Source organism: Maylandia zebra, linkage group LG5 (assembly GCF_041146795.1).
Source record: "Maylandia zebra isolate NMK-2024a linkage group LG5, Mzebra_GT3a, whole genome shotgun sequence".
Taxonomy (NCBI): Eukaryota; Metazoa; Chordata; class Actinopteri; order Cichliformes; family Cichlidae; genus Maylandia; species Maylandia zebra.
In genome coordinates, this window is record NC_135171.1 from 16,113,861 (window position 1) to 16,139,462 (window position 25,602).

At 41.2% G+C, this 25,602-nt stretch overlaps 1 protein-coding gene across 2 annotated transcripts; it reads left to right on the forward strand.

Moving 5' to 3' along the window:
• Positions 1–810: 810 nt before the first annotated feature.
• On the forward strand, positions 811–23,927 carry LOC101483156 (uncharacterized). 2 transcript variants are annotated; one of them, XM_076883866.1, is made up of 11 exons: positions 811–1,022; positions 2,972–4,121; positions 4,353–4,618; positions 6,185–8,732; positions 18,119–18,237; positions 18,622–18,712; positions 19,757–19,901; positions 19,999–20,126; positions 20,267–20,466; positions 20,578–20,663; positions 22,810–23,927. In XM_076883866.1, exons 2-10 carry the CDS (start codon positions 2,982–2,984, stop codon positions 20,651–20,653), a joined length of 4,713 nt encoding a protein of 1,570 aa, XP_076739981.1. In that variant the 5' UTR covers positions 811–1,022; positions 2,972–2,981; the 3' UTR covers positions 20,654–20,663; positions 22,810–23,927. The 2 variants fall into 2 exon arrangements, with proteins under 2 accessions (XP_076739981.1, XP_076739980.1); XM_076883865.1 differs by having other exon boundaries at positions 2,972–4,618.
• The last annotated feature ends 1,675 nt before the right edge of the window (positions 23,928–25,602 follow it).

Here is a 25,602-nt window from a genome sequence, read left to right on the forward strand (position 1 = left end):
GCTTTTCATCTCAGTTAGAACCTGTTAATCCAGTCCACTGAAAAGGAAACTACCGTCAAGTTAGATAAACTCACAGAGAACCTCCGGACTAAATTTTCAAAACAACAAGGAGTTGGAAGGGGTTTTGCTGTCGTTCAATTAATGATAAGTGAGTTAAGTCATTTATTTATTTATTAAATTTTTCCAGGTATGTTCAAGCACTAGATACTGGTCCACCTTTTCAAACTGAGAATTTACCTTGCCCTAATGCAATAAACTAGCTGTTTTATTCCCGTTCCTTAAATCTCAGAGTCCTAAAACTTATCTTACCTGTTACAATTCTTAAGCCACACAGGAAGCTAACACTAGGTCAGAGTATTAAAAGGAAAAAATAGAGTACGAAAAATTATTCCACAGAAGCTTTAAGCAAAGAAATTTCCCATTTAACTCACGAGACGCTCCTTTTACAGGCTAGTAAAATGTCGCCTATTTAATTTAATACTAATACTAATTTAATTTAATAAGCTATTAGGCTGCAAAGCAGTGAAATATAAAATGATGTTAGCATATTATGTCACATAAAGATTTTTGTGGTTTTAATAATTTCAAAACTCGATAATATTTTTTCTTTGTGGATCCAAATGTGAAAGACTTTAACCAGCACTTCTTACTGTCAGCTCTGCTTTCATACTCAAACAAAAACATATATTTCAGCCAAACAACCTCTCCGGGCCCGACTCCTGTTAATGCACTTTTATTTTGAAGTGCACACACGCTTCTTCCGGTCTCCTGGTGTTTTCGCTGGAGGCAGCGTGGCTCGGACTGTGAGGCGGGTGGAGGGAGTGTCTGCTGGGTGTATGAGTTGGCTGACGTCTTGTTGGTGTGAATGAGCTGAAAACACACACACGTACACACACACACACTTGGTCTGACAACAGCTCGGCAGGCGAGACGATCACGGGAAACGGAGGAACAGTTTTCTTTTATATCTTCTTCCCGCTTCCTTCCCCCCTTCCATCTTTATGACTTCGTGAAGACGAAAGGTAAACACACTTGCACGCAAAAAGATTGAAAGAAAACTTTATAAAAAGCTAAGTGCTTATGTTGTTATCTTAATAATGGGAAGGGGTAAGTTTAGGGACAGGTGCACAACCTTTGTGACAGTGTAATGGGTGTTTTCCAAGCTTTGTGAAATAATTTGGCTGACCTACATCCTCATTATCAGTCCTCGCATCCTTACTTAAGAGCTGTGTCCAGAACACACAAGCTCGGATCACTCTTTCATTTCGCTTATATCGCCTTTCTTTGTCCACTTTGAGAGGACCCAGAGCCGGACACCGGCTCGGAGTTCACTATTGACGCGTCTACTAGTAACTTATTAACAACTCGAAATGAAACACAGGGATATAACGCTGGTTTAGCTGGTGAAGTCGTTTCGATTGGCTCTTTGAGACCAAACTGACGTCGAAGTAAGCGCGCTCTCACAGCATCACTGGGGAGAATAAATTGACCTAAACATAAAAACTAAAGGCAGCCAGTGTGGCCTTGACACGACAACGGGGGCACTAAAGGCAAACAGAGATAAAGAAAGTTAAAAGCCTGCAAGCAAAGTGCTACAGGAGACCGAGCTCTGCAGAAACCATCGAAAATAACTGACAAAAGCAAGGGCTGAAAGCCTTCTCTCCTCCAGAGTGTTTGTTTCTTAGGAATTTAGCTGCTGGGAAAATAGAGGAGGGGTAGAAACAAACTAGACACTTAAAAACAAAATTAAAAAAAATCATTGGGTGGTGCACACAGCTGTAGTCCAACCTGATTTCATTACACAATATCTTGCACACCTAGAGGTGTTGTGTTTAAGAAGTGTAGCAAAGAAGAAAAAAAGTAAATTGCATATCCCATGTAAAAATACCTAAGTGCACACATACTGAAAACTGCTGTTTGGAATCTAAACAGTTTATGCAAACCAGCTGCAGATTGATAACAATGCTCTATGAGCATTTTCTATACTTTCTCAAGCTGTACTAGTTAGTGTTGAGAGTGTTAAAACTGCAGGGTGTGGAGTTACCGGTTTTAGTCTTACAGGACAAACCAGATGACATGCTGCACACAATGCCTGTGGTATTTAGTGTAGCAGATTTGGTCACATATTGTATTACTGTTATCTTTTTCACACGGTGTGTAAATTTGGCCCTTTTTTTGTGAGTGGGGAGGGAGGGAGGCCATTTCTGTTGGTCAAAGTGCTCATGTGACAGGTTGCTCAGGACAGTTGCAGTTTGTTTATCTTTTAGTGGTTTCAGATCAATGCCAGCTCCGGGTTTTGACTGTGCCAGAGTTGTAGATTGTATTATAGATGTATGGTACGGTTCACCAGGCCTGTTCCCTGCTTGCCTGTTTTGATCTTGATTACTTTTCCTTTCAGGTGTTCCCTCAATGCTTGGCACTTTCATCGTTGTGTAATACTTAACATTTGTAAATGTTATCACTTGGACCTGTTCAGAGCAGTTTATCTTGCTCATTCTCAATCAGTTAATTTTAGTTTCCCATTTTACGTACCACTAAACATCCTCAGTCAAGATGAGTCATCACACGCTGTCAGAGCTTCACTGTGTGTGAGAGTCTTACCATTTAACTATTTTAATTTTAGCTGGAGAAAAAGAGAAACAATCAAGGAAAGGTTCAGTGCATTTTATGTTATCAAAAGACCAAATCAAAGACTGAAACCTGAGGGAAAAAATATTAAAGCGAGTGGCAGGAAGACTTTTTTTTAAATAGTGGCTGATGTTTGTTCAGAATGATTGATTAGTTTCTCTTTGCTTCTGTAGTAGAGTAATGCACTTTAAAAAATCTAGACAAACCAGACCATTCCCGTCTTCTTTGTGACAACATAACCGACTGGCTTTTTCTGTTCTGAGTATGAAATGGGTTTTCATTAATGGAAATTTGGAGTTTGCTGTGGATAAACATGTTCTGTTCTTCACTCGTCCTGTTTCAGCAACTCGGCCATGGAGAGCTCCGTCGAGGCTTCCAAGACTAGGGTCATGTCGAAACCCAAGCCACCGCTGGCCCCCAAACCTGGCCTCGCTCCCAAGCCCTTCTCTTTGCAGAAGAATACCACCATCCGCTCCATTCATGCCCCAAAGACGCTCCCCGCTACGTCGAAAATTCAAAACTCAGAGCCTTTGACCCCTCGTGCTCAAAAAACATCTCAGCCGGCTGTCACCTCAAATGCCAAACCAGGCTCTCAAAGTGAGCTTCCCAAAAGTCACCCAACAACAACCAAAGCTAGTGAAGCAGGTAAAGAGGAAACTCGTGACTCTAGTGTAGGAAAAACAGCCTCACAAACCAGTCGGCCCGAAGAGACAAAGAAAACTGAGCTCGTCCAGAAAGACATCATCCAAACAAACGACAAAGCTTCTGGAGATGTTGCAACTAATTCAGAGCAGAACAACGGAAAAGCGAAGGAAGATGAAGCTCGAGCTTCTGTTGTCAAAATGCGGAATCACTCAGGTAGCGATGGAGCCTCTTCAACCGATGAAACATTTAGTTGGGGTGGTGCTAGGAAGCGTCTGTCCATGGAGCTCACCTCGAAGTTTGAGTCAGGCGGTCTTTCTCTGCCCCCCCAGCCTACCATAGCTATCTCCACACACAACACCAAACGTGATTCAAATAAGCCAGCATCTCCTGCTCCAGAGCAGAAGCAGGCATCTCCAGAGCCGAAGCAGGCATCTCCGGAGCCGAAGCAGGCATCGCCGGAGCAGAAGCAGGCATCTCCGGAGCCGAAGCAGGCATCGCCGGAGCCGAAGCAGGCATCGCCGGAGCCGAAGCAGGCATCGCCGGAGCAGAAACAGGCATCTCCGGAGCCGAAGCAGGCATCGCCGGAGCAGAAGCAGGCATCTCCGGAGCAGAAGCAGGCATCGCCGGAGCAGAAGCAGGCATCTCCAGAGCAGAAGCAGGCATCTCCAGAGCCGAAGCAGGCATCTCCGGAGCCGAAGCAGGCATCGCCGGAGCAGAAGCAGGCATCTCCGGAGCCGAAGCAGGCATCGCCGGAGCAGAAGCAGGCATCTCCGGAGCCGAAGCAGGCATCTCCGGAGCCGAAGCAGGCATCTCCGGAGCCGAAGCAGGCATCGCCGGAGCCGAAGCAGGCATCTCCGGAGCCGAAGCAGGCATCGCCGGAGCAGAAACAGGCATCTCCGGAGCAGAAGCAGGCATCGCCGGAGCCGAAGCAGGCATCTCCGGAGCAGAAGCAGGCATCGCCGGAGCAGAAACAGGCATCTCCGGAGCCGAAGCAGGCATCTCCGGAGCCGAAGCAGGCATCGCCGGAGCAGAAACAGGCATCTTCGGAGCCGAAGCAGGCATCTCCGGAGCCGAAGCAGGCATCTCCAGAGCCTTCAAACAGAGAGAGCGATGACGGTGGAGTGAAAGAGGACTACACCGGGGGAAACAGCATTAAAAACAGAATCAGTCAACTGTTTGACTCTGCGTCGAGGCCGGAGGCCATGCCGAAGAGGGATGAACCGGAAATCTTAACCGGTATAGGAGGGGTGAAGGAGCGCATCAAAAATTGGGCTGCAGAAACAACTTCTGAGGGTCCAAAGATGGAGAAGAAGCCTCCGGCTACATCCCGAGCACGCTCCAGAAGGTGAGTAAGGCTCTGCAGTTTGTGTGCAGTGACAAGATTAGACACAAAGAAAAGGAAGTGAGCATTCATTTGCAAGCACAGGTTCAAATCCCAAAGCCTATCTTCGTTGGTCAGATGTAGATGATTTATGACTTTGTGTCTAGGAAGCCTTAACCTTAAATGTGATTCATTTGTTGATTTGGGTGAGCAAATGTTGGATAAAAAACTTTTTATGTGGGTGTGTGATTGTATGTGGTTTCTCTTGATTTAGATTTTCTTTATGTTAGTGGTTTGGATTTACGAGGACATACAGGCATTTCTTATTTAGACAGAAAGCACGGACCCAGTTTCTGGTTTCTGTGAGCAGCTGTAGCAAGAGTGCAAGTCTAGAACTGTTGAGGAAGGAAAGTTTGAGTGTTGCTCTCTTGATGCTCCTCCGTGTTCAGTGTGTTTGGAAAGTAATCCGGGCGTGGTAAATGAAAAATGCTGCTGCAGTATCGATGTTGCAGCCAGATTTATGTCCTTAAATAACCAAGGTTAGATAAGAAAGCAAACTAAGCTACCGAAGTGTGTGAGGTTTGAGATTAGACATCCAGCTGTCTGCACATAGCTTCAGGTATTTAGCCATTCCCTATAGTGGATGTTAATGGGATTTTAGTTGTGTTTGCTTACAGTTTCCTAAATAACATTTAGGGAAATGAATCTTTCAGAAAATCTGCATCTTGACTATATTTTTGAGAGTTTTCACTGTCAGAAGTTTTCAGTGGAACTACTACTCCATGTACTGAATACGCATTATTATCTCTGAAGCACTGCTGACTGTGTGGAAATGCCATCAAGACTATTTAAGTGACCAGTCACTGAGTGGATAAGTAAAAACCTTGTTTTTTTACTCATGTTGAAATCAGACCTTTTAAGTAAATGCTCACAATTTCCAGGTAATTTATGCTCTCACTGACAGCTGGATTAGATATATACCTCTCTTTGCCCTTATGCTGGGTGTCATAAATATGTCACATGCTTCCTGGATTCCTATGAGGCTGCCAGCAAACCAATGAAGACTCGTGGAAGTCACTGGTCTGAATAAGCATTAGATCCACTGCTCTCTGTAAAACTTTGTTAACATTAAAGTTGACTTTTTGTGTTGGTTAAAAGCGACGCGCAAGGTGTTATTTCGCGAACTTCCAGGGTGCAAATAGGCCGTTTCCCCCAGCGCTACACTAAGCTAAACATTTGCTTTGTATTTAATGTACAGACAGACGTACACACAGGGTGGTGTCAATCTTCTGTTGTAGGTCTAGGTCTAGTTGTTGTCTGTTACTTTCATGTTAATCTCTAGAAACAACCTACCAGAAGTTTTCTTGTTTGTGTTTGTAGTCATGTGGTATAGACCAATCACATTAGAGCAGGGTTTGCTGTTTTTTATCTGCCTACAAAATGACTGCTATATGTAACAGGACACCTAGCTATCAGCTCAGTGACTCTTGAATGTTGAGAACAAAAAGCCCCCAAAACAAAACAAGAACAAAACGTCATTAAAACTCTGTTGTTCACAATGAAAAGCTATGATTGCTCTCTCCTCCACAGCTTTGAGCCCGCAACTTCTCCAACAGAAGTGAAAACACCAAAAACTTCAAATCTCAGACTTTCTGCCGAAGAAATGCCGCAGAGTCCGACTGTGGACCCCCCGTCAAAGGTCTCTCCTGTTGAACAACCAACAAAGTCCCCAACAGAAATGCTAAAAGGTGTTCGAACTGAAAAGAAATCATCGGAAAGTGCTGCAGAGAGCCCACAAGAGGCGAACAAATCAACAGAGGTTGACGTCCAGTTGCGCACCCCTAACTTGAGTGAAGATGTACCAAAGAGGGACAATGTCAAACGTCGCTCTGTTCGCTTTGGCACCGTGCAGAGTGATGATGGTGGGCCTCCACTGATCCTAGGCTCGGATTCTGATTCTGACACTGAAGATGAAGAAGAAGGAGAAGAAGAAGAAGGAGAAGAAGAAGAAGGAGGAGAAGAAGAAGAAGAAGAAGAAGAGGAGGAGGAGGAGAGTCCTGGAGTTACAGCTGAAAAGAAAGTCCCTGATTTAGTGCCTGTCTATAAAAGAGTAGGAATTTTTCAGAAAAAACATGATGAGAGTCAACAGCAAGAAGAAGAAAGACTGAAACATCTGAAATTTGAAGAACAGCGGCGAGCAGAGGAGACGGAACAAGCAAGGCTTCAGCTAGAACAGGAGCAGAAAAGAGTGGAAGAAGAGAAGGAAAAAGAAAGGGAAAGACAGAGGGAAGAGCTCAGGCTTAAGGAAGAGGAGAGGGCAAGGCAGAAAGAGGAGCAAATTAAACAAGAGATGGAGGAGAAGGAAAGGGAGAGGCTAAAGGAAGAGGAGAGACTGAGGAAGGAAAGAGAAAGACAGAGACTAAAAGAAGCGCAAGAGAGAGATAAAGAGCTAAAGCTGAAACAGGAGGAGGATGAAGAGAGAAAAAGAAGGGAACAGGAGAGGAAAATCCAGCAGGAGAAAGAGGCAGAGATGGAGAGGAAGAGGCTGTTAGAAAAACAGAAAGAAGAGGAGAGAAAGGAAGAGGAAAGAAAGATGAAGATTGAGAAAGAAAAAATGGAGCTGGAAATGAAAATCCAGCAGGAGAAAGAGGCAGAGATGGAGAGGAAGAGGCTGTTAGAAAAACAGAAAGAAGAGGAGAGAAAGGAAGAGGAAAGAAAGATGAAGATTGAGAAAGAAAAAATGGAGCTGGAAATGAAAATCCAGCAGGAGAAAGAGGCAGAGATGGAGAGGAAGAGGCTGTTAGAAAAACAGAAAGAAGAGGAGAGAAGGGAAGAGGAAAGAAAGAGGAAGATTGAGAAAGAAAAAAAACTGGAGCTGGAAATGAAAATCCAGCAGGAGAAAGAGGCAGAGATGGAGAGGAAGAGGCTGTTAGAAAAACAGAAAGAAGAGGAGAGAAAGGAAGAGGAAAGGAGGCAGATTGAGAAGGAAAAACTGGAGTTGGAGATGAAAATCCAGCAGGAAAAAGAGGCAGAGATGGAGAGGAAGAGGCTCATAGAAAAACAGAAAGAAGAGGAGAGAAGGGAAGAGGAAAGAAAGAGGAAGATTGAGAAAGAAAAACTGGAGCTGGAAATGAAAATCCAGCAGGAGAAAGAGGCAGAGATGGAGAGGAAGAGGCTGTTAGAAAAACAGAAAGAAGAGGAGAGAAAGGAAGAGGAAAGGAGGCAGATTGAGAAAGAAAAACTGGAGTTGGAGATGAAAATCCAGCAGGAAAAAGAGGCAGAGATGGAGAGGAAGAGGCTCATAGAAAAACAGAAAGAAGAGGAGAGAAGGGAAGAGGAAAGAAAGATGAAGATTGAGAAAGAAAGACTAGAGAAGCAGGAGCAGGAGAGAAAAATGCAAGAGGAACTGGAAAGAAGGCAGGCAGACCAACTCAAAGAAAAGCAAAGACTAGAGGACGAGAGAGAAACAAAGCAATCTGGGTTGAACAACATGCAAGAGGAGAGTTTGGTGCGCAGATCAAAGCCTCATCTAAACTATTTTGAATCTGAAGATTGGCCTCAGGAGTCAAAATCACCACATTCCCCCTCACCAAACACCTCTGGGCCCACAGAGAATCTGATGGATGTGGTTTATGATGACTTCTCGGTCAAACAGAATCCGATCAACATAGAATTTGATGATTTTTCAGTCAAACCGATAAAAGTGATCTCACGGCGTATAACAGAAAGCAGTCCAGTTTTCCGTAGTTGGGATGACTTTCTGGATATAGAGGAAGTGAAGGGACTGGTGCCTGTGGACGTCAAAACTGAGAGAGCCAAGGAAGACAAAATGGAAAAACCAGAGCAGTGTCCGAATACACCTCCTTTGCAGGAGAGAGAATGGGTGGAGGAGATAAAAGATGAGCCAGAAGAGGAGCAGCTCATCTCTCTAGACGTGAAGAAAGAGGAGCAGCTCATCTCTGTAGATGTAAAGAAAGAGGAGCAGCTCATCTCTCTAGACATGAAGAAAGAGGAGAAGCTCATCTCTGTAGATGTAAAGAAAGAGGAGCAGCTCATCTCTCTAGATGTGGAGGAGGAGGAAGAGGAGAAGGAGACAGAAACCGAGGATGAGGACGAGATGGAAGAAGACAACCAAGAGGTGAGCCCTATTTGGTTAGGTTCTAGCTATATTTGTATTTCTGTCACGCTTGATTAGATTTTTGTTTTGTGGACATCACTATGGTTATATGAAAGCTCCAACTGTTCACTTATGCAGAAAGGGTGAGGTTAGGAACAGAAGCAGGGGTGTGCACCACTAGTAAATGTGGTTATTTTGTCAATGAATCACATCAGCCAGGCAGCCATACACACCTCACCTGCACCAGCATTTTGCCATTCCTGTAAGACAAGGAGAGAAATATCTTGTCGTACTTGCTTCAGTGTGGTTAAGTCACAGCTTAAGAACTCATGACTGTGTTAGTGTGTGTGCGTGTACTTGTATTACTCATGTTAACACAGCTGGGGAGACTCCTTCATTTTAACTATCCTTATATAACTGCCTTATAAAGTAAGGCTGGGTCCAGGAAATGATACTGTTAATTCTCAGGGAAATTACTGTACTGTTTTCTGAAGGCAACATAAACATAAACATATCTCAATAGTACCCCCCCCCCCTGAAGTGATTACTTGTTTTATTACAGCGAGAAACATCAAAGAAGGCTAGGGCGAGGTAAACTGCTAATGTGCACGTTTCAATGTTTCTGCTCTTAAAATTACTGCCATTCATTGTGGTAAGCGCGAGATCAGAATAGAAGTGCGATGACAGTGCGAAGTTTTGACGGCAGAAAGATGGGTTACACTTCCTGTGTGTGTTTCCAGAAGCTGTCTATCTTCTGTGTCTTCTGTTTTCAGTTTGCAAGAAACATTTTTAAGTAGAAGCATCGCAAACATTTTAAAGACGCATGTTACGAGGAAGAAGGTTTGGTATGAATGTGTGGAGAGTGTAAGGCAGGTGTGTGTTACTTAAGAGTGTGCTGTGTGATGATGTGGGCCATAGGGCTATAACCCGTCAGATAATGGGTCATGTGTTTCTATTTCACACGTCTTGTCATATTACCACTTTGCAAGCAAATTCGGTTGGTAGTGAAGATGTTAGTTTACACGATTATGTAATATGAAGTGCTGCCTAAAGGTGTAGTTCAGCGTTTTGCAAACAAAAGCATTTATATTCTCTTTTACTGAGAATTTTGTGAGGCAATTAACATTGAAGTTGTGTATGTAGCAAAAATAATGGCATCAGTTGCATAGTTTAACACAAAAGCTGGAAAGAAAGTTTTGTTTCTGCCTCCACTTTCCTGTCCACTCTGCACTACTGTGCTATCCATTAAAGAGAAGAGGCAAAGAAATGACAGTCATATCTTCTTCAGTCATAATGCTGAGTCATTATCAATAGATTTGGTATTGCACTTATCTAACCCTCAGTGTAAAAGTGATTAAAAGTGATTGAGTATTGAGTTGACATTCAGAGACAATGAAGTCGCAGAACAGCTGCAGTGCAAGACTGACGTCTGCAAATAAACATGATCACTTTACAGTTTGCAGTTTGAAGTTTTAGTTCGCCAAGTTTAGTTGTTCCAAAAATGCTTCGATGTGTTTGATTTCACATGTCTATGTGTCCTGTTTCACAACACGTGTGAGTTTGTCTTGCTGAAATAAGGTATATGATGCACTAATGCGTCACAGGTGCACAGACTGTCTCCTGATAAAATATCACATTTCGATTGGTCAGACCACAAACTGTTCCACTGCTCGTTAGTTCATAATAAGCGAGCTTGTGAACGCAGCTGCAATCTGTGTTCGCTGACTGTTGGGTCATTCCATCTCAAATTTGCTCAGTCATCTCTGATTTACATAAAAGATTTATTGTCCAAAGTTTGAACATGTGTAATGAGTGCTGTGAAAGTTTAGTTTCCTATATCAACTACTTTTCAGGATGTATCTTTTGGAAAAAAAGGTTAGTCGACCCACTTTCAGGCACGTTTTTTGAAATCTGAGGCAGTGTTTGAACATGAATATTTGAAAAACTATTAAAGATGAAAGATTTTCTCAGTATCAAAATGAATCAGGATCTGTAATTTGGAATGGATACATTTGAAAAAAAGATAATTGGGTACTTAAAATATAAAGAGGCAATCTGTATGCTAACTGTGTGAATGAAGGCCGCAAGAATTGTAACTAATATGTATGAATATGCTACATTGTTGCGTTTTAATACCTGGAATAACCTGAATGATTAGCCTGCTTCAGAGCAGCAGGTCTTGAAATGGGTAGAGAAGGTCTCAGAGGTGAAAAATATGCACATATACCGGTACATTAAAATCATTTTTTTTGTATAATTTTGTTTTTGTTGTACAAATTATAATATTTGCTCAAGTCAGGATGAAAGTTGAGTGAAAGTAGCACTTTCTTTGTTTTTTTTTCATGTTAAAAAGAGTTTTATATGTTTTATTTTACAGTATTATGATAAGTAACTATAAACCATTCAGACATTAGGACTACTTGTCTTTTGCAATGTGAGCTTTATTAGTGTGTGTGCTCAAATATAGGGCTTTACATATTTTCCATATTTTAACTACCTAATACTCACATTTTTGATGTATCTGGCCCAAATTACACATTGTAATTCATTTTCATGGTAAGATACATTTTCAGGCTTTTATCTTTTTAGATATTAGAATTTAAACATTGCTGCAAATTTCACTGGGCAAAAAAAAATACATATTGAAAATATATTTCAATACGTATTTATAGCAATTATTACATATTCAAACGTTGTACCATGAAATTTTTATGCAAATCGGAGACTTTGGTTTGACATTGTTGTTTTCAGAGCTGCTCCTGAATCCATGTTGTGTTTTTCTCTAATGACTCATGAGAGAAACTTATTGTTATGCAATTTTATATTGTGAAATATTATTCTCACATAGCTGAACTGTTGCCTTAATAGTAGTGAACGGCTGCTATTCTTTGCACCTCACAGTTTTGTCTTAGATGGTCTTTTTTTAATCATTTATATTATTGCATACATTTTACCTGCATCAACCTTTTATGTTTTGTCTTTGTGTTACTTTTTGTTTGAATCTAAGTTTTTCTTTTCCTACTAACTTCTTAGACAGTGTCCAAACTTCTTCTTTTATAATTGAGATTGGAGGTGACAGGTCAAGTAGATAGCAAAGTGAACAGATGTTCAATTTTGACACAGCATTTAAAAAAAAAATAAAGGCAGCAAACCCAACAAATTCCAGGTGAACAGAGCAGAGCTGCACTTAATGAGAGCAGGGCTGCCAGAGATATGACATTTAAGACAGATGGGCTCACCGCCTGTTTGAACATGCAACATTTTTGCAGACTTAATGAAAACAGTGAACCAACCCTGGACTGTGAGTGTGTGTTTGCTCTGTCAGTGCTGTAGCAAGCAAACCTTACCATACATAACCTATGACATACAGGGCAATGTATGCAACCACTTGAGTGCTGTAAAGGGGCTTTGCTTGTCTGTCTGTGTGAGTACATTCTTATTTGCACCATTGAGTGGCGCTGCTGCTCTTTGACTTTGCACTTCCTCACTGTGTGCTGCAGAAATGGTGAACTTTATCTCATATAAGGCACCTGAAAATCAGCTAAAAGTAAAAGACCTCTGTAACACTAAACTATATGTTTTCATAAGTGTAATCGTTTGTTTTCTTCTTTTCTTTCCCTTTTGATGCAATAATGCCAACCTGAAAACTGACGAAAAGCTTTTCATTTTTAGACAAAGCATACTGGAAAAAATGTTTACTAGGCAAACACAAGGTGTGCAGCTGATCGTGCACCCTCAGTCAGGCTTCTGATTGAAAGAAAGATGAGCAGATGATGGCAGGATGTGATGGTAAGAAGAGCCTAGGTGCTGTGTGGTCAGCATGCCCTCTTTTGGGTCTCTCCAGCAGAGCAGGATGTGAGAATGACCATACATGGTGCCCCATGTCTGCTCTCATTTTCTGTCTCTGTCTCTCAATCTCTCCACCCTGTTTTGAGAGAGAGCCTGTCATCCCCCCTCCCTCACACACAAACACACTCTCTGGCACACAAAGAGGACGGTCTAATCCAGAGACAAGAAAGTTCACGTCTACTGTCTGTGTGTTTTCTGCTGCTTCATTTGCCTTTTCCTCTCACAAAAACCTGGCTCATTCATTGCCTGCATTTACCTACGGATGAGACCGGCAGAGGGAGGTACAGAAAGCACCTTGGCCCAGCCAGGCCGCACCTTTCCTACTTCCCTCGGGATTTTCCACATCCGAGCACAGACCTCCGCTTTGTGTTGACGTTCTGTGAAATCACTCAGGTCTGACGGTGATAAAGGGGTGATCTGTCTCTCTGTACTTGCCTTTGGATGTTTGGAGTGTCAGATGCTTCCCATGTGATTTTTTTTTTTCTTCCTGTTTTTGTGAACTCGGAAGTACGTGGGTAGGTTTAGTCAAAGAGGTTTTAGTCAAAGAGATAAAAGGATGTAAATTGCCAACTTTAGACTGAAACCTTCGAAGCTCTTTTTGCTTCCCAAGTGACGACAGAGAGGAGTTTTTGAAGCAGGCTTCAGTCGGTTTGTCTTTTAAATCGATGCTTAATCAATGATGGGAAGCTCTTTCTTTAGGATGCCGCTGTCTCACATCAATCATAGTTAATGTGACAGTGGAATAGTGTCGTCACACTGCAAACACATGGCTGGCTGGACTATTTACTTCTTCACTGACGGCAAATTGTAGACTATTCCAGGAAGTTCGGGTAAGCTGAGTCGTAAAAATATGCAGAGAGAGGAAGCATCCATTTCAAATGACAGATGGACTACGTTTTGTCTTCTGTGATGTCAGAAAAGTTCTTTCTACAAAATATAACTTTTCCTGTGCATACCTTCTGAAATATCAACAGACAGCTGGATCGCAGAGCCAGCTTTCTGACTCACCCGCAAAATCCTTTCATCTCTAATAAAGTTGAACCTCAGTTTCTCTGTTGAACCGGTTCCCATGGTGACCCTGCTGTCAGTGCAGCCAGCTGTGTGAGCTTTTCAAGCATGCAGTACTTTGAAGGAAAACTGTCGGCCGCCCAGCTGCAGGTGGCGGGCTGGGTGGGCAGCCTACGTCGGTCCTTGCAAGGGGCTCTGGAGCTCGTGTGGGGCCAGGAGAAGCAGGAGGAGGAAGAGGATGATAAAGAAGATGAAGAAGAGGAAAGTGGAGATGAAGGAGGAAGGTTTCAGAGGGCCATGTCACCGCTCCGTAGCTTTGCCAGTCGCAGCAGGAGATCCCTGCATCGCTTCTCCATCAGAAGTCGCAAGACTTTGCAGAGGAAAGCCACTAAAACCTGTTCTGTAAGAGCTGACATACACAAAGCAGTAAAAATATACAGTTACAGTAACTATATTTAAAGGCTTTGCTGTCTAATTTCCATTATCATTGTGTGCAATGATCAAAGCCGAAGCTTTTAGGGCGAGTTTTGTTAGAAAATGCTTCAAAACTCCCTGTAACTTATTAGCCTGTTCAAAATTTCCATGGACATGGGTTAAAAGATAACCATGCAAATGTAAATAGGGAGTGCAGCACACAGTGGCAGTGTGTTTCAGGAAGGACAGAGATATCTGATGAAGTTTCCTGCTTGTATTTTCTTTTTTTTATCAGTGCGCAGTCACGGCCTTTCCCTCTCTGTCTGTGGTGTATGTGGGAGATAACGCGCCGGACAATAACAAAGTGTGACACACTTAGACAAGGTTTATCTAACTGTTGTTATTTATGGGTGTCAGCTCCATATCTGCATCTGCCTTTTGTTTGAGCTGGCCGCCTTTGGCTCACAGCCTAACCGTTCTTAGTTAATGCCTTTTTTTCTTCCTATTTCTATCATTGTATGTCATTACATCTCATTACATTATATTATAATAGATTATATTTGATTTTGCAAGCGATCCTTGCACATTTTTTGGAACCAAAAAACATTTTGTTTACACTATATTTAAGTATATAACATGTACATTTGTCTGTAACTTTATCATACATGTGGGTGCACAGGAGAAACAAAGATTATCTCTCCGGCTTAATTCCCTTAATCTGGTGATCTGTCGTTTTGATTCTTGTGGTGACACTCCTTCACAGTCGTTGTGAATCAGATTGTTCCTCATTAAGTTGTACTTTTATTCTCTCCACTTAGCTGCAAACAAGGTTCCTTATACATTCCAGTGACCATGACAAAAATGTTATGCAGGTAAACTATAATCAAGCAGACTCTGTCCTAACTTGTGCAGCACATCCTGCGCCCTCAGCAGCACATTTTATACTGGCAAACACAGAGGTAGTGCTTTTATCCTTTATAGTAGGTGTGCGTGCTACTTAGAAGTTCTTGTCCTAAATCTTCAAATGTTACTAGATGAATTAAGCTGCACCCTCATGTTTTTAATATATTAGCAGTGGATCCAGTGAAAGATTTAGCTCATAAAAAAAATCCTCTTAATGTTAGGAAAGGGAGGATCGATGTCACTGCATCGCTTTTGCATCTAACAATGCAAATTTATGTTAGGCCGGATATTTATTGTAGAAACACACCTTTACAAAGTTAGTAAATGCTGAGAAAAACACTAGCTTGCCTGACCAATCAACAACAGGACTTGGTGGAAATTAAATTTCATCCCTGGTTCTTACAGTGCAAAAGTGCCCTTGTGCTCTAGATTCTACAGGCCCAGGGTTCCTTATTCACCAGATTTCTATAGCATATAACAAGAATCCGAAAAATGAATTCGGGATTTATTTAACCCTCAGAGATGTAAATCACTATAAGTGCTAAATCTTAATCTAACCCTGTGTTTTGTAGAAGGATAAAAGAGATTTCTTGGGTTTAAAAAAAAAAAAGAATATTCATTTAATTGATGATTGTCTAAGTTAGACTTAAGGTTAGGGTTGGAGTGATTGCTGTTGATAAAGTGCACCTCAGAGGGTTGATATGACATAGGTAAGGAATAAGACTGACCCAAGCATACCCAAGTTAAGTTACAGTGCCATGAAAAAATTTGCGACTTTTCTGACTCCTTCATTTTTTACACATTTGTGTAAAATGCTTAATTGTTTCATATTATCAAACAAATTAATTATTGGACAAAGATGAACTGAGTAAATGCAAAAGACCGTTTCCTAGGGGTGGGCAGCTTACCAAAATCACTCCAACACGCATCCAGGAGGTCACAAAAAACCCCCAGAACAACATCTACTTCACTTGCTGTAAATGATGGAGTCATGAACTCTGCTGTCTACCAGAAAATCCCAGAGGAGAATGTTCGGGTGTTAGTTTGTACCCTGGAGCTTAAACCGAGTTGAGTTATACACCAGGACGATGATCTGAATCACACCAGCACTTCTGAATGGCTTAAAAAACAAAAACAGAGTGAAGTATTTGGAGTGATGTAGTCAAAATTCAGACTTAAATGCGATTGAGATGCTTTGGCCTTAAAAACAACCTCAAAGAGGCTGTTCAAGCTTGAAAACCCTCCCTTGTGGCTGAATTAAAATAATTCTGCAGAGAAGAGTGGGGTAAAATTCCTCCACAGTGATGTGAAAGATTTATTGCCACTTATTATAAATGCTTGATTGCAGTTCTTTCTGCCAAGGGTGGCACAATCTGTTATTATGTTTGAGGGGAATGACTTTCTCATTGCACGGTATACAGAATATTGAACTGGGGAGCATAAAACAAAGAACAAAGAACCCTGAACGTAGGACATGGCAAATACTGGACTATAAATTTATGGCGTGGGGAACATCCCAGAAATTTCCCTTGGGAGTTGGTGGAGACCAAAGCAGAGATAAAAGGAGAGTACGGGAGTACTGGATACTTTTCCAGTTCACAAACGTATCTCTCATTTCTCTGCAATAGTTGCAATATCTTTGCTCAACTTCTAAACATGTTTCTAATATCTAATTTATTGAGCACTCCTTTAGCTATGGCCAAAGTAGGAAGACGAGGCCGTTCGTTTTGAATTTTTAAAACGGAGGAAACTGGCTCCATAGTGTGGCGGTTTACGCATTTGGTTGACAAGCTAAATTTTGCTGGTTCCGTTCCAGACAGAGATAAGAATCCCCTTTGGGGTTGCGGTCAAATCAAATGTGCAGAGCTACCCGCTGTGGTGCCCACTTGTGACGAGGGGTCATCCTAAAGTAACTTTTCTTTTTTGTCTCCAAATCACACGATACAATGCCTCACTGTTTCTTTTATCTCTTGCACAAATGTTTTTCTAACCTTTGCATACTTAAGATTCACCCAAACAGGAATAACTGCATATTTGAAAAATTCTTTTGTTTTCTTATTGAACTCAGCTGGGAAGCATTAGTCAACATTAGAACTTTGTGAGTGACAGCTGCAGCTCTGTGATAAAGGTGGCACAGACACGGGATAAATCGCATCGCAGAGGAAAGGCTTGTGTAAAAAAGCACTTTGTTTTTTCTCTGTATCTGAACATGGAGTGTAGTTATAGGAAAATCACTAGAAGCCTATTCATTTGTGCTGTGATGCTGCCAGATAACAGGCATTGTGCAAATGAAGCTGCCCTGAGCGTCCTGAGTAATAAATGGCCTCACAAAAGAGATGAGATGTTTACTCAACTGTTGTGTTGTATCCAGGTGACAGTGTCTGGCCATTCAGCACTGGGATGCGCCCCTCAACAAAATATGAAGCGAGCATACAGGAATGTTTTACGAGGAAGTGGTTGCTTTTGTTTGGAACATGTTTGCGTGCGTCCGTGTATGCTTGTGTGTGCGTGTGTAGTATAGCATGTGGGCGTGACATCATGAGTGTGCTTAGTTTGTCTCTGTTGAGGCATAAAGGTGTGTACGCCAGTGCGTGTGTGTCTGTGTGCGCATGTTCATGCCCCCGGTGTTCATTGAGGACAGCCCAGCCTCTGTGACAGGCTCATTAAAAGACGCATGCTTGGCTGGTCCTTTCTCTCTGTGTAGCTGGTGAGTTTTGGCTCAGCACACAGTTTAGTTTCTCCTTGTTTTAACTCTACAATTTAAAGTTCTTGTTCATAAATTTATATGACGTAGAGGATCATTTGGGTCGTTGAAAAAAAGGATTTTCAATCCATGAACAGAGCAATAGCTTAGAATTTAAGTTAAGGTATTCAGCCAAATATGTCATTTAGCAGGGAAGCATGATGGTGATCTGCCAGTTAGTACTGTTGACTCATAGAAGAAGGTCCTGGGTTCGAATCCACCATCTGGCCTTTCTGTCTGGAAGCTGCATGCGTTTCCCGTGTTTGTGCGGGTTTACTCCTTCCACAGTCCAAAGACATGCAGTTGGTGGGGTTAGGTTAATTGGTGATTCTAAATTACCCATGTTTCTCTGTCTTACTATAGGTTCTTTACTTTATATACTTGTTGTTTTGATTTTGGGTTATATGAATAAAATAGAATTGACGATTTCTCTGGTTTCTGCATGTGTTTTCCTTTTGAATTTGCCTGAAATTTTCTGTCCATCTCGCAGGATCAGACCAACAGTTTCTCCACAAAAAATGAAGACAAGGACACCGATGCTTTGATAGACTTTGGCCTTATTCATGACCAGCAGGATCCAGTCTGGGAACAAACACCTGAAAGAAACAGGTAGGAAATCATTTGCATTATTTAAAAAAATAAGTAGTTTGAGTTTTCGTTGTACTTGTATGACAATGTTAATCCTCAAGCCTTTAAAACGTTTCTATTTTTTTATTTGTTTGGCCAAATGTCATAATTTAGACTTCGGGAAAGTGTTTAGGAACAGAAATCTTGTGACAGCTTAACCGAATGCAGATGCACATTAAAATGTGCTGTCAGGCATTTGAAAGTTGAGCTCCCTGTGCCCCCTTGTGGTCAACAAAGTTAGGCACATATGCTTAATGGAGTGGTGAAATTAAAAACAAAAAAACAAATTGAAATGAGCCAAAAGCATTTTGGCAATGCCCTATGAACATTCTTCTTCAGCGTTGTTTACACTTTTGTTCTCTTCAGTCCACAGCCAGTCCCTGACGAAGTACCTGAAGTCTCATCTGAAGACACCGCCGATGATCTGAAAGAGCCAGAGTTTGCCCCTTTTCCCGAGGTTAGTGAGTTTTTAAATCTTCCCCTGTGCCATCAACCAAAAAAGGTGACATGGAATTCAGTTGTTACTTTTCAAACTTACTTTAGAAAATATCTGTTTGTGCTTGTGCCTTTCTGTAGTGTGAAGCATGGATAGATGGCAAGATAGATAGAAGCACAAAACAAAGATATCAATGACGTTTGTAACAGATAAACACTAACTCGTCATTGTGGAAATAATTTTATCAACTCCTGAAGAGAGTTATCAAGACAAAAACAAAACCAACTAAACTTTATACACGCTGCCTACATTCACATAGTTATAGATATGTACACGTAACATTGATAATGGAAAACAGTGGCATCCAGAAGACAAGAGTCAGAACTCAGCAAAACAGAAAACTTATTTACGGAGCCAATTCATCCTCATATTCACGTGATTTTTTCAATACAGTTGTGTGAACTTGTGCAGTGAGTCATTGGCTCTGTGCAGTCTTCCCACAGTGTTTTCTCTTCTCTCTCTCTTCTCCCAGCTTATTAAACATATAATTTTCTCTCTGTGCGTGACGTTTTTGTCTGGCTTGAAACAAATTCTGGGCGAAACTCCTGTTGTCTTGCTTTGTACACAATTTCGACTCAACCAGGTCACTAAATTGTTTTTTTTTTTTTTATTTGAGTGACGAAGAGTGACAGCTGATTGAAGCCAGTGTTATTAATTATTCTTATTGCTCTTTTATGTAATATTTATATTGGCTGTATATTTCTTTTGGATGTGTTTCCCCATACTTCTACACATTATGTCATAAAGGGAAGTTTGCAAGCAGAGTGTGGTTTATGAAATCTTTGACTTTATACAGTGTCATAACTGATTTAAAATCTTTTTTTCTAATGTGTTCAATATGTGACTTCCAGAATATTATATAATTTATTATTTATTGTTACCTTAAGGAATTTAATTTCAGTTACTTTTTATATTTCTAATTATTTTCTAGTAATAAATAATGCACACTTGTGGCCAGTGCGTTTGCTTTTTATTGTTAGATTTTGTATATGTGTCTCTGTACAGAGCTCCACTCCTCTCCTTGACACCAGTGCACAAAGATCCAAGGCGGATCTGGGAAAGAGGCGTATTCGAACACGTCCATCACGCAGGCTGACCGCAGGGTTAGCTCAGACGGAAACACAGGATTGGGGGACCCAGGACTCCACAGGTTATTAGAGTATCTGTAATGTTCTATGTGAAAGCGTCAGTGGTATAAAGACAGCTGACGATATCGAATTGTTTTGACTCGTGTCTGTGTTTTTCAGTTGAAAAAGAGACCGTTGCAAAAGAAAGGGAGTCAGATTCTGAGGAAGAACAGCCTAAACCCAAGGTAGTCTGTTCCCCGTCCCAGCGAGTGCCAGTGTTTCCTGGTATGAGTCCTGCAGGCTTGCTTGTAAGTTCTCAAAGCATTCAAGAACAACTTCAATTTATTTTAAATGTGTTTTTTTTATTAATAATATATGTAATATGATGCAAATGGGTCTTTCTTTTATTAAATTAAGTACTTATTTGTATTTATTTGCTTTTTTTAAGGCTCAACTTAAAAGGAAAACAGGTGGTGGAGGAACTGCAGTGAAAGAGGAAACCGTAGAAAGCAAAGCTAGCGAAGAGAAGGAACATCAAGATGAAGAAGTGGCACCATCTTCCGTGGAGCTCTCACATTCTCCTCGCACGCCTGCCCGTCTGGCTGGAGCTACACGGGTGCTGCCACTCATAGGCAACAAAGAAGAAGGGTAAGCAGAAAGAAGTGCTGCTCACCAAAACAAATATATATTTTGTGTAAATGATCCAGATATCTTTGGGGAAGATGACTGAAATATCGAAATATCGTCTGTGACATTCAGTGGTGCCTCCTCGCCTGCTTGGCTGAAAGAGCTGAAATCTAAGAAGCGTATGAGTCAGCACGGCAGTGACGCTTAGCCAGACTGAGGTGAGTGATTTAATATAATTAAAAAAGCTTGCCATGATTTTTGTATTTTACTTATATGCTAAAATATGATTCTGAGTATTATTTAAAAATGTAAAAACGTATTACTGTAGCTTTTAATATATAGATTTTTTTAGGTTACAGTACAGAAGTTCCTACATTGCTGTATGACTGTGGGGGAAATAATTATTTGATCACATGCAGAATTTGTAAGTTTGATCACTTGCAAAGACAAACACTTTTATGTTGGTTTAATTTTAGTGGAGAGAGACAGAGTATTAACCAATCAACCAATAATACAGAAAAAAACCCCTGCATTGCATAATAGTAACATGAAATGCTGAAATTTGGTAAAAGTAGTTGATCCCCCAAGCAAAACATGACTGAAGCCATTGCTAGCAAGCACACTGGTTAGATGTGTCTTGTAGTTGGTCACCAGGTTTGCACACATCTGAGGAGGGATTTCGGCCTACTCCCCTTTACAGAAACTTTAAAGAAAGACATGGCAAAGACATGCTCAGTTGGCTGTCTAGGCTGTTGCTTGGCAACTGGAAGCTTCAGCTTCCTCCACAGATTTACTGTCGCACTGGCGTCTGGAGATTGGCTAAACCACAAAATGACCTTAATGTGCTTCTTTTTTAGTCACTCCTTTGTTGCCTCGGCGGTATGTTTTGGGTCATTGTCATGCTTAAAGACCCATCCAAAACTCATCTTCAGTTTTCTGGCTGAAGAAAGGAAGTTTTCATCCAAGATTTTTCAGTACATGGCCCCGTCCATTGGGCCTTCAGTGCAGTGAAATTGTCCTGTACTCTTAGCAGAAAAACAACCCCAAAGCATAATGTTTCCATCTCCATGCTTGACTGTGGGGATGGTGTTCTTTGGGTCAGTATTTCTCATGACAGGTTGGCGCCAAATGGCTCAATTTTAATTTCACATGACCACAGCACTTTCTCCCAAGCCTCTCTGAATCATTTAGATGTTCACTGGCAAACCTACGACAGGCCTGAACATGTGCCTTCTTGACCAGGTGGACCCCCACAGCCGCTACAGGATTGCAGTCCATTACGAGTATCTTACCACTGTGCTTGCTAAAGGGTTTCTCTACTAAGTAGAAGGACTAAGTCCTGTTTTTCTTGGTGATCAAATACTTATTTCATTCAGTGACATACATATGGGACTGCATGTTTGCGTGGGTTCTCTCCGGTTACTCCATCTTCCTCCTGCAGCCCTAAGACATGCAGTTAGTGAAGTTAGGTCTTTTTCTGTGTTATCCCTGTGTCAGATTAGCAAACTGTCCATTGTGTACCTTGTCTCCTGCACTATTGTAGTTGGGGATCCAACTACATCCCTCCCGGTCCTTATAAGGATAAGCAGAAGAGAATGGATGGACAGACACAAAGAAGTGTATAACTTTTATGTAATATGCGTTTTTCTAGATTTTTGTTTGATATTCTGTCTCTCTCCATTAAAATGAAACTATCACAAAAAGTAGAGACTGTTGATTTCTTTGTGAGTAAAGTTAGTAATTAAGCAGGGGCTCAAATAATTATTTCCTTCAGTGTAGTTGTCAGTAGGGGGTAAAAGGGTTTTTTAATTACTTTTTCTTATCCAAAAAGTGATCTAATAGTCTTTTGTGCAAAAGGTTTCTTTGAATGACTTGTAGATTCATCAGCTGTTTTTCTGCTACTTCTAACCCTTTTATGACTGGTGCATTGCGTATAATTATAGGGCTTAACAGGATTGGCTGTAGATAAGCATGAACATTTTGACCTTTTTAACATTTGGCTTACTTTGCATTTTTTTCTAAGGCAGGCTATGACAAAACCGACAGCGAAGACAAAAAAAACCCCCAACGGGAAACAGGCCATTATCTTTGCTTTTTTTTTTTTTCTTCTATCACAATGAGAACCAGACACTGGGGGAAAACATTTTGTACCTAAATGTACTTTATTCTGCTTGATGTGCTTTTAACCTGCCTGTAAAATTAACCCTAACTCTCACAGGTTTTGACTAGCTTAGGGAGAATTATGGAAGTATAAAGGGCTTATGAACACACCAAACACACATTGTGTTACTGATGTTACCACATTATGAGTTTTATATATTCAATGCTTCCATTTGACCTTACTGCATCTTGTCCACCCTTTAGGAAACACCGTGCCATTGCCATTGAGCTCAGCTGCTGCTGCCGGCAGACATGACCGCTCCATCGTGTGCCCAGAGTGCCTTATTTTGTACCTTCACTGGGATGTTCACTTTTGCTGAACGCGCCTTTGAAATTGAATATAATGCCAAGTCTACGTGCCTGTGATGTTTTAATGCCAAGTACATGTTATATGAAATGTTGTTTAAGAAGCTCAGTGGAGAGCAAATACCCCAGTGTCATTTGGAGCAAAGTCATGGACTGTCTGCCTGGATTGTGTAAATTTGTAAGACTGTCATGTACTGACAGGGACTGATGACACTAGGCCTTTAGCAGGATATCTACATTCACACACACGCAGGCCTTTTTATAGTTGTGAGGACACTCGTTGATCACATTGCCTACCCGCTCTCCCAACCCAACTCTTGTCATGTTCTAAATCCAATTTTAACCGCATCATTATCATCAAGTGTGAACCCTCGAAGAGACCTTTGAGGCTCTGGATCCTCACAATGCAGAAGTTCCCTCACTGTGATTTAGAATTTTTTTTTTTTATCCTCATAAACACAGAAATACACGGATGAGGAAACACATGTGTACAGAATTACGAAATATAAATAATGCACCTTGTGTGTATTTAGTTTTAATTGTACAAAAATGCCTTTTATATTGTTTAACCGATCACAAAGCATCTCAAGTAAGGCTTGAAGCACTTTAAGAAAAGTTCTAGCAAATTACCGTCCAAACAGCAGTAGAGTAAAAACTGTAGTGACAGAATCCCGGGATTTTTTTGTGCCTTCTTCATTTTGTTACATCATTAGTGTCTATCTACTTTTTAAAACAAGATCTCACAAGGCTTAATTAAGTACTGCCTGATTTGTTTAACCCACCCACTAGCTGGTTAGAGCGTCAACAGTGGGCTGAGAGGATATTTCTGGGGTGCAATAACAGAGTCAGAAAAAAAATGTTTAAAGGAGAAAAATGCAATAATGTGCTGGAGGTTTTATGTGCCTTTTTAATGTTTAAGAATGAATGTCATCAAAATGGAATTCATTATTGATCAACTTACTGTATGTTAGTGGGAAATTGGGGGAATTTTATTAAAATGTTTTCTATGAAATGAAGTTGAGTGTATTATTTATTTGTTGGTTGATTGATTTATTTTGGACATTGAACTTCCTATTGCATGTATTCAGTGGCAGTAAAGCATAGATACATTAACTGGGCAATATATTAGGTACACCTTACTCATACTGGGTTGGACACCCTTTCCACCTTCAGAGCTACCTTAATCCTTTGTGGCATAGATTCAACCCAGGAGCTGGAAACATTCCTCAGAGATTTTGTCCATATTGTCATGATGGCATCAAACTGTTGCTAGATATTCAGCTGCTGCGCATCCATGATGTGAATCTCCCTTTCCACCACATCCCAAAGGAGCTCTATTGGAATGAGATGTGGTGATTGTGGAGGCCATTTGAGCACAATGAAATCACTGTCAGGTTCAAGAAATCACTTTGAGATAATCTGAGCTTTCTGTCACCTGTGTTATCCTGCTGGAAGCAGCCATCAGAAGATGGGTGTACTGTGATCATTAAGGGATAGACAGGGTCAACAACAATACTCAGGTGGACTGCGGTGTTTAAATAATTCTCTGTTGGTAGCAAAGGGTGCAGGAAAATATCCCTCCACATCATCACACCAGCAGCAGCCCAAACTATTGATATAAGCCCGGATGGATTCATGGTCTTATTTTGTTTATGCCAAATTCTCACTCTATGCTCTGAATGTTACTGCAGAAATCAAGACTGGGAAATGTTTTTCCAATTTTCCATTGTGCAATTCCAGTGAGCTTGTTTGAACTGTAGCCCCAGTTTCTTGTTCTTCGGTGATAGGAGTGGCACCCAGTGTGGTCCCGTCTGCTTCAAGGTTCAATGTGTCATTTGTTCAGAGATGGTCTTTTGTATACCTTGGTTGTAAAAAAATGGCTATTTAAGTTACTTTTTTCATCCTATCAGCTCAAAGCAGTTTGGTCATTGTCCTCTAACTTTTGGCATCAACCAGGAATTTTCACCCAGAGAACTGCAGCTCACTGGATATTTTCTTTTTTTTTTTTAAACCATTCTCTGTAAACTCTAGAGATGGTTGTGTGTTAAATCCCAGTAGATCAGCACTTTCTGACATATTCAGACCAGCCCATCTGGTATTATGCCAGATTCAAAGTCAATTAAGTCATCCTTTATGCTCCATTCTGATTCTCAATTTGAACTTCAGGAGGCCGTCTTGACCACATGCCTAAATGCACTTTTTAATGCAGTTTCAGTGTCAATGTGATTGATTGCTTAGATAACAAGCAGTTGAATAGGTGTGCCTAAAAAGTGTTGAGTGACTTCTTCGATTGTGTTTTACAAATCCTTTTGCTCTTGTCGTTTTTTTGGAGTTATTCATAAAAATGTGCCTATTCTTTTGAAATTGCACATAAAGGGAAAATTTGGATGCAATTTCTGTTGGGAACTGGATGAAGAGAAAGGTAAAGAAAGGGGTAGAAGAGTGGAGAGTGGAGAGCAAGATAGCTGGGTGGGGCCAATAGTGCTGAGTGAGACTGATCTCTTCATTCTCTTGGCTGGCAGTCAGAGCTTGTACCCACTATAGGATCATGGTCAGGATGGCAGCACAGGCAGAGAGCTGGGCAGCGCTTGCCAGTGTGCCAGGGACAGAGGGCAATCCTATTGAGAAGCAGTGTGATGGACACAATGGGTGCGACAGACTTGCTGCATCAACAGGCTTTTTGCTGCTGTG

What these genes read in the sequence shown, in the direction of transcription:
- LOC101483156 (XM_076883865.1), top strand. Translation starts at nt 2,982, where the DNA reads ATGGAGAGCTCCGTCGAGGCTTCCAAGACTAGGGTCATGTCGAAACCC. An exon ending in TCCCGAGCACGCTCCAGAAG is followed by an intron (nt 4,619 to 6,184) that starts GTGAGTAAGGCT and finishes TCTCCTCCACAG; the next exon opens with CTTTGAGCCCGCAACTTCTC. An exon ending in ATAGGCAACAAAGAAGAAGG is followed by an intron (nt 20,467 to 20,577) that starts GTAAGCAGAAAG and finishes TGTGACATTCAG; the next exon opens with TGGTGCCTCCTCGCCTGCTT.